At 34.1% G+C, this 9,985-nt stretch overlaps 1 protein-coding gene across 1 annotated transcript; it reads left to right on the top strand.

Moving 5' to 3' along the window:
- Positions 1-904: 904 nt before the first annotated feature.
- Positions 905-8,852, top strand: LOC128550942 (zinc finger protein 62 homolog). The gene is made up of 2 exons (XM_053531084.1): positions 905-1,056; positions 4,861-8,852. The coding sequence occupies exon 2, from the start codon at positions 5,636-5,638 to the stop codon at positions 7,415-7,417; it is 1,782 nt and encodes a 593-aa protein (XP_053387059.1). The 5' UTR covers positions 905-1,056; positions 4,861-5,635; the 3' UTR covers positions 7,418-8,852.
- Positions 8,853-9,985: the final 1,133 nt, after the last annotated feature.

Below are 9,985 nucleotides of genomic sequence, written 5' to 3'. Positions count from 1 at the left end.
GAAGATACATGACCCCTACTTTTCGCTTCATTTTATATCAGTTTTATCATATCTCTTTAAAATGAGGTACTGGTACTGATGATAAACTTGGACAGATGATATAGTCGACCACCTTGGAAATATTTGATTGCAATCAGTTATTTATAAATTGAATACACCAACTAACAGTTTCCATTTATAACACCAACTGGTGTAAGTAAAAACAAAATTGGTAAATATTCTGTATAAATAAATGATTTACATTTATCTGTATAGAAATATTTATCCAAAATTACTGGGGAAGAGGGTGTCTTTTTTGTGCATGCTCACTGTCACCACATGAAGGCCTGACATTGGGTCACTTTTCATTACTTGATCAGGAATGACTGTTGCAGCTGTCTGGGGAAAGTTTCAATATAATACTACGAGGACATTTTGTAAATGACAAAGTGTTCGAATTCATCATCAGTCAACCTGCTTACAGTCCCCATTTTACTAACCCCTTTCAGGGCCTCACTTCGTGTGAGTTTGCTAACTAAATATAAATTTGTATTATGTAAAGTTTTCAGCAAATGTTAAGCTTTATTTTGATACCAACCATTGAATACAAATTGCAGAAATAAAAAAGTTACAGGTAAAAAACCTCATTTTCTGTTCGGGTTTATCATCAGTACCAGTAAGGATTGTTCTCTGAAATGGGTCTAGCTATGTTTGGTAGCTCTTTAAAAATGTCAGTTTTATATAGAATATATAGGGAAAACTATTTACCTGGTTGTGACCTTAAGCTGAAAATGAGTGTTCGTTAAAATAATTAATCCTAACGTCCACAGAAATATAGCACCGCAAATTAAAGTAACGTGTCGTAAAATAGGGATGACTTTTTGCATTACCTGATTACCTCCCATTTATAAATTTACACCATTTGTAAGTAAAGTATTGTGCCGAGTTTTCTTAAAGAGCAATTTAATCGTAATTATTTTATCAAGCAATAAACTGAATAAGGCGATTGCTTAACATGATGATCATAGTGAAGACGACGTAGATTTTCTTTGCCATAAGTATCCAGGGAATTTCAAGGTTTGTATCCTCGTTCACCCGTGGTTCGCGACCATAAGCAGGTTGGGGAAGGTATTAAATTTAGCAAATTTAGCTATTTACAGCTAATATAGCTACATTTGTCTATAAAGTGAACAAAAGAAATGTATATTTTTCTCACCCATGCCCATATTTTTAACACGAGCATCCTATCACTGTGTCCATCTATTTCACACGATTTTTCTACACAGAACTGATCAATCAAGTACAACATCTACCGGGGAGGGTCTTTTCACCCCAAGACACCCCAAAACACCCCAAGACACCTAAAAAAATAATTATCCTATTGTTCAGTATCAAAATATCAAAATAATAACATATTTTGGAGTAAATGGTGATAATTTTCATTTATTTTTAATCGTAGAAACGGAAACTGAAGAACATAATAATTCAAGGGGAACAATCTAAAACTCTTAAATGTAATAAAACTAGGCATTATTACATTCCGATCCAGTTATTTCCCTTCTGTTCAGAAGTAACTCTGTTTGTAAAATATGTTAGTAAATTTGAGCAAAAAAATGTTTTTAACTGAAGAACGGAATTACCATATCCAAGGGAAACAACTCAATATGTAATTTACAACAATAGTCAGCCAATGTCATCGTGTGACGTCACATCACTAATGGCGCAGTACAGGTAAAAATTGTGGCAATCAAACTATCATTGGTTAAAAAACACTAAATATTATTCAAACATTGAAAAGCTTTCTAAGTCAAACTAACAGGAACACTCAAAAGTCAATAAATGCCAGTTTAAACGTTTTATATTAACTGTTTACATTGGTACTATCGAAAATATTCTCCTCTGGTCAGTGGACACACCAAATATTTTGCAAGTAAATCACAAGGTCGCTGGTGTGGCCATAATGTAGCAGAGCCAAAGAATTGTACTATTACTGGATATTTTCTATCTGATAGCTGTCAGACATGTTTCAATTCACTGCTCAGTATCGTGGGTGTATTTTGAGCAGATGGTCGTGGGGACCCCATCACCTACTCCCTCTTAAAATCCAGCGAGTTAAGACGTTTTGATGTTTCGCCTAATACTGATATTTCATTCATTTTTGTGTAGTTTGGGGATGTAACGTAAAATTTGGTGTCCTCTAACCTATAGACGGGACTTAATTTGCATAATTAATAATAAATAGGACAAATGCCGATCAGCTGGTAGACAAACTTGTAAACATTGCAAACATTTGCTTAATTCATGGATTTTTTTTGGATTTTTGCAATAGATATGTGAAAAATACAATTTTAATAAATATTGACAGATACTTAGCATTGTAACTGCAAGTAAGAACATTTTTCGCTAGCATGCGTAAAATAGGTCACGAACTTGACATGTGAACACCACATAGATGGCGCAACTCGAATACCACGAAATTAGTGATGACGCGAGATTAGTGATGTCGAGTATAATGCTTATCAAGATAGAAATAACTTTGTTGCCTTCAGTTCAGTTAGAATTACTCCCCTTTTTCAGATTTTTATGATGCATAGTTTTTGAAGTCCAAAAAAATTATGTTTTAATGCAATGTTTAAAACAGAAAAGGATTCAATGGCTTTCTATTGTTCCAAACTTGTGCGCCAATACCTTTCTTCTATAATATATTTAGGGTATACTTTGTTTCTAGTGCAGATGTATGAGCAATGTTTTTAGAACTAACATTTCTCTATAATATTGTAAGTGAAAGCAGAGTAAAATGTATACATTCATGTACTAGCGCAATAATTTAGACCATTAGAAAGCCATTTAACCCTTTTTTGTTTTAAACTTTGCATTAGAACATTGTTTTTTGGACTTCAAAGATTATGCATCATAAAAATCTGGAAAGGGGAAATAATTCTACCAAAACTGAAGGCAACCAAGTTTTTTTTAATCTAATTTGTATCATTTGTTATGCTTAATAAATGGACCAAGTTTGAAAGAAATATCTTCATTATTTTTCAAGAAATATTACTTTTTTTATCATAAGCCCGATCGGGCAATGTTACCAGCCTGTGTCTTAATGAAAATGAATAAAAAATAATCTAGCAACATAAAGTTGTACTTACTAATAAAATTCAATCCATTTTTCACTGATATGATTTCATAAATTACTCAAACAAATTTCAGCACCCTTAATATCCCTGTATTTATACTTCTTTGATTACATATAGTATAATTCTGTTCTTGCACGATTTGAATATATATAATAAATAAAATCTGTACAAAGATCCTTTGGCAGCAAAGAATGCAACCAAGGTGAATAATAGCAGACTCGCTTTTCATTGAGTATGTTCATGAGAAGTTATGAAATGTGCAACACCTGTCACGTCAACCCTGCCCTAGTAGCACATGCTTTAGCAGAACTCTATTACACATATGTTGAATGGACTCCATGTTCCCAAAGGACCAGAAAATATAACAACACTGAATCCAACTGTCAAATAATGCCAAATCGTCTAGAATACTGCAGTTTTCCGTATTTATGTGAATATTTAATTGGCCTGTAAAATGATTGTGCAGATTAAGATATTATTAATAGTAAAGTTTACATCATTGAAAAGATCGGTTTTGAAAATATCAGTCTTTATTGATCAAAAGTTTTTGTCAGTAGATTACACTAAAAACAGATTGTGTAATGTTGATATTGTCTACATACGTAAGTAAGAAAAGAGCTCTGCCTTAAGAAATGAGCCGCGCCATGAGAAAACCAACATAGTGTGTTTGCGACCAGCATGGATCCAGACCAGCCTGCGCATCCACACAGTCTGGTCAGGATCCATGCTGTTCGCTTTCAAAGCCTATTGCAATTGGAGAAACCATTAGCGAATACTGCGCGGATGTGCAGGCATGTCTTGATCCATGCTAGTCGTAACTGCACTATGTTGGTTTTCTCATGATGCAGCTCAGGTGTATGTCGCTAATATTGATCAAAGATCCATAGATCTTATCGATTATTGATTATCAGTGAAAACCCACAGGCATACAGAGCAGATAAATGAATTACTAGGTTAGGAATATATTGGAAAATTGATAACATGCAGATAAAAGATATGGCTCCAGGTATTAATAAGTTAAAAAATCTCGCAGATACCAGTAGTACCGATACATCCTTGATAAAAGATCTGGCCTAATTCGAATATCAATTCGAAAGGGTATTCATCGGTACTTTCAAACTTCTGACTTGCTTATGTACTGTCAAAAGTTTGACGGACTGTTTGTCAAAAATCAAATTGCTTATCTGACTATTTCAGCTGTAACATTGTAAGTATTAAAGAAAAAAAATGAAATTATGATGCTAGAAGCTTTGGAAACTTTGAAGATGCACAGTAATGCAATTGGACATTTCCCGTTTCTCACACTAATTTGTTTAAATAGACATAGCTGTACATTAAAAATACCTTAATCCCCTAATCATTTTGGTAACAGTTATTTGTACCCGTTGCAGCTTTGAAGTACTAGTAATAGGTCTTTGTATTGCCAATATGTTTCCATGTATTGATGCATTTGTTATATCGACTTTTTCCATTCAATACACAGCCCTTTCACTGACCATACTAAAAGCATAAAAAGTGCAGGGTTTTTTTATTCTTAAAAAAGTTTTTAAAAAATCTCCAATGCCATAAAGACATTTAGTGTCAGCCAAAAATTTAGAGTTGGTGGGGATACCAGGAATAATTTTTACGACACATATATAAAAGGATGATGGAATTATGTTTTACTTTGACCGTTTATTGAATTAGATATAAAGTATTTGTAGGTATATACATTATAACAATGGATGTTTTTGTTCTATTTTAGACAGATGCTGGATTTCTTGGGAACTGAAAAAGTAAATGAGGAAAATTCAGTGTTCTGTCATGTTTCAGTCCAGAACCTATTGAGACAGTTGGAGAAAATATGATGTAATGTAACAGAACAGCAAATTTTTATGTGTGACTGGACACAATGTTAACTTGTTCTTCTTCTAAAACTGTACATGGAGCATCGTCGTACCAGTGAAACTCATTTAAAACCTAACATCATCTATAGAGACAAATGGAGAAAAAATTATATAATGTAACAGAACTGAATTTGCATGCACATTTGGAGCCAATATTGCATCATTTAAGTGAATGCAATCTTTGTGCATAATTAAAGGCAACTTAAATCAGTTAACATAACATAATCTATAGAGACGGTTGGTGCCAATGTTAACACAATCTATATGAACAACAGAAGACAAATTTAAGTTATTTAATGGAACATAATCTTGAGGCAAAGAAAAACAGTGTTTTGTCATATATAGAACAGATGCTATTGGAGCTGTTGGAAACAATGTCCATGGTAACATTGGGCAGACTCTAAAGAAGCAGTGCTGAGACAGAAAGAAAATTGAAGAATTTATTTATTTATGAATGAATGATAATTCTATGATAAAAAACAAGTAGTGTTTAAGTTACTGTTAAGCACTGCTCACTCTATTTGCATATTTAATTAAGTGGAAGAATTATACATGATTTTACTAGATGGATATGTAAGTGAACTCACGAAATAAAACTTACCAGTTAGCAGTTTATTTTTTGACAAGAAAACCATGGAGGCAAAACATATTGAAAAACACACCAATACTGGGCCTTCTGTGCTTCCATACATGTGTGAAATGTGCAAAACATCATTTCCAGGCAAAGACGCATTGGAGACGCACAAGTGTGTTCATCAAAATGCTTCTCTTCAAATTCAGTGTGAAATATGCAAAGTATATTTTTCAAACGAAGGAAAATTTGAGGCACACATGTTTGTTTATCATGATGTTTATCTTAAACATCAGTGTGGAGTATGCAAATTATATTTTTCAACTGCTAAAAAGTTAAGGATACACGCCTGTCACAAGCTTTTTCATCAAAAGTCTTATTTTCAGCATACGTGTGAATTATGCAAAGAATGTTTTTCAACTGGAGAAGATTTAGAGATACACATGGCTGTCCATCGAAATTCATTTCTTCAATATGAGTGTGAAATATGCAAAGCAAATTTTAACAGCATTAAAAGATTAGCGATGCACAAGCGTGTTCATCAAGCAGATGTCCTTCAATATGAATGTCAAGTATGCAAGGCTAATTTTTCCGATGAAGATGCCTTAGAAAAACACAAGGCTGTTCATCAAGCATCTACTCTTCAGTATGAGTGCAAGATATGTAAAATATCATTTACACACAAAGAAACATTAGAAACACACGAACGTTTTCTTCATAATAGTCTGCTGCCATACGTGTGTGAGATATGCAAAACATCTTTTTCGAATATAGACTCATTAGATAAGCACATAAATATTCATAATTCTGATGAACTTCCTTACTCATTTGAAAAACGAAAAGAATCATCTACAAACAAGGCAACAAATGCTTGCAAAGAATCATCTTCAAACAAGGAAAGAGATGCATGCAGTCGTGTTCAACAACAGTTTGAGCGTGAAATTTGCAACAACTCTTTTTCAAGCAATTATACTTTGGAGACACACGAACAACAGTACCATACTACAGTTCTTCAATACAGATGCAAGGAATGCAAAACATCCTTTACACAGAAAGAAGCGTTAGACAAACACTTGAGTATTCATGGAGAGGAACCTGTAAACCAGTGCAAACTGTGCAAGAAATATTTCTCACAACTTGGAGATTTTAATACTCATATGCTTACTCATACTAATGAGCGACCCTTTCAGTGTGATCTGTGTTTTAAAAAGTTTACCTCAGATAGACAGCTTGTACTACATACGCGAATCCATACTGGAGAAGGATTATACGAGTGTAAAGTTTGCATGAGAACCTTTACGATGTTTTACGAATTAGAGAGACATATGAGTATTCATAAGAAGCGTCCGTTTAATTGTGAGTTGTGCTTAAAGGCATTTACTCAAGAAGAACAATTAAGGAGACTTGTTCATGTTGAGAAACTTAACAAATGTGAAATATGCATAAAAAAATTCAAAAACTCATCAGATTTAACTAAACAAACGGGTGTTCATTACCAGAGTAAACAATTTAGTGGATTTTTTGAAAACAATGACAAACTAAAAATCCATTCTAATGAAAATAATTTCCAGCGTAAAATAGGTTCTACGTCTTATAAAAGCAATGCAAATTTAAAAGTCAATGAACTTCTTCAATCTAGTGTAGGAAATTATCAACAATGTGACATATGTAAGATTTCATTCCAGAGTAAAAGATACTTACACCAACACCAGCGCATTCATTTTGGTATTGGACAACATAAATGTGACCTGTGCGGATTAACTTTCCTGGTTGCGTCGCATTTAGAGGAACACAGGTGTATACATCGGAAAGAAAGATGTGTATCTTCACAAACACCATACTGATGTCTGTTTTTATTACTTAGACTTTTCGAAGAAAAGGTGAAGCTATTGCACTTGCCCCGGTGTCGGCGTCGCCGGTGGTTGAAGTTTTTGATAAAGTCAATATAGCTCTGTTGTTGTTAAAGCTATTGACTTGAAACTTAAAATGGTTATTATACTATCAAAGACTGCACCAGGAGAAACAGTCCTCATAACACTGATGCTGACAAAGTTAAGTTATGCCCCTTTTTAACTTTTTTTGGTTAAAGTTTTATAAAGTTTTTACTTTCAAAGCTCAAATTTAGAGTCAAGCACTGAGGAAAATCGAGTGCTCTGTCTTGTTAATGTGACATTTTAGCTGTTGAATCTATCAAATTTAAAAGTCCTCCAGCAAATTATGTTTCGTAACAATAAAATAGGGTTATTATACATATAATAGTAGATGTGTTTAGATATGTAATTCTAGAATCTGATTCCAGAGGTATAGATCTGCATCTCTAGACAAGCCTGATTATCTAGGAACATAGCTTGATTCTCTTTGTCCAGATACCACCAGTTTGTCTTACCAATGCAAGTTCTATTCTGCATGATCCATTTGGTGTTCCTTAGTTATTAACGTTTAGAAAGAAAATGGAATTAATTAAGTGATTATTGCTATCTATGAACCACTTAGGTTCAGCTATAAATGAATGTCAAGTCTTTTTTTATACGCCCGAAGGGGCGTTTTATGTTATGACACCGGTATCCGTTCGTCCGTTAGCAATTTCATGTCCGCTCTATAACTCTTGAAAACCTTGAAGGATTTCATAGACACTTGGCACAAATGTTCACCACATCGAGACGACGTGCAGAGCGCGTGTTTCGGATGGCTTGCTTCGAGGTCAAGGTCACACTTTGGGTCCAAGATCATATGACTTCGTTTCGTGTCTGCTATGTAACTCTTGAACTGCTTGAAGGATTTTAAAGAAACTTCCCACAAATGTTCAATTCCAATTTTTCAGGTGTATTGTGACATATCTGTAGCTGGTAAGGTTTTTTGGGACGTAGAATTTTTTATCTGTTGACTTCGATTTTTTTGTTGAATTTTACCCTTTGTTCTTCCTGTCCTTTGGGTTTCAACAGTAAAGTGCTTTAAATTTTGCTCCCAACCTCCTCTGATATAATACATATAACCCTTCGGGGGCGTATATTGCCCCGCTAGGCGGAGCTCTTGTTGATAATTCATTTGCATCTATATTAAAAATAAACTAAAAATAACCTACATCACTTGAAAAAAAAATGCTTTCAACACGCATTGACAGCGCCATACAAACATAATTAGAGGTAGGGATATAAGACATTTCCTTCTTGTAGGAATGTTTAGGTAATGGACCCTTAAAATTTTTGAGCAATATTCGTATGTCTTTTCAGCATTCTTTGGTTATTACGAATGAAATATGTTCTGTTAGAACCAAAGGATGCCTAAATATGTAATCACGTGGTAATTGCCGATTCTTATTACGGGTCCACTACCTTAAATAAAGATTGCTTATAATAATTATTAATTGAAAGAAATTAACAGGTTATTTAAATTACTAGTATGCAATCAAAATGTCATCGAGCATGTCGAGTCAGAATATCATTTCATATTATATATGTTCATATTATGTTGTTCACGTTATAGTTGCATAAGTTCCAAAACCCTGGGCCGATGATCATGGCCAACTATGCAAAAGTTAAATGCATTAATATCATCCAGTAGTAAAGTATGCATGTATAGTCTTGCAAAGTTTATAAAAGAAGCATTACGTGTACGAAAAAAAGGCACTTGAAAATCTATTTGACGTGTCTTCTGATTGAGTACAATTATTCTGTTTTGTTCTCTGTCTTTTGTCTCATTTCAATTTCTTGTGTTTGATTGTCTTTGCCATAAGTTTTTATATTTGTAAAGCAAATTTATTGCTTATTGCTGATAAACTGATACTAAAACTGATTAATTCATGATGGACTAGTGACAGATATACGACTGGAAGTATGGTCTTATTGGTTGCGGGTTTTACCCCGCTACTAAAGTTACAAGTGTATTTCTGACAATCATATAGAACTTTATTTTATTCAAAATCACATTAAAAGGATGTCCATGTGCTACACAAAATAGTCCCATTCATCTGTTTTGTCTCTTCCCTTCCCCACCCCACACACACGGGGAAACATATTGTTATTGCCCTGTCCGTATGTCACACTTCATTTCCGGTCAATAACTGGAGAACCATTTGACCAATAACCTTAAAACTTCATAGGAAGGTAGGGCTTATGGAGTGGACGGCTGCTATTGCTTTTGGGGTCACTCCATCAAAGGTCAAAGTCACAGGAGCCTGAACATGGAAAATCATTTCCGATCAATAACTTGAGAACCACATGACCAAGAATGTTGAAACTTAGGATGATTGGTCATGCAGAGTAAATGACCCCAATAGAATTCAAGGTCACAGGAGCTGGAACATGGAAACTTATTTCTGATTAATAACATGAGAACCATTTGACCCAGAATGTTGAAACTTCATAGGATGATTGGACATGCAGAGTAGATGACCCTTACTGATTTTGTGGTCA

The sequence above is a fragment of the Mercenaria mercenaria genome, chromosome 19, assembly GCF_021730395.1.
Source record: "Mercenaria mercenaria strain notata chromosome 19, MADL_Memer_1, whole genome shotgun sequence".
NCBI classification, from domain to species: Eukaryota; Metazoa; Mollusca; class Bivalvia; order Venerida; family Veneridae; genus Mercenaria; species Mercenaria mercenaria.
Note: the sequence above shows the minus strand (reverse complement) of the source record. Positions and strands in the feature narration are given on the sequence as shown.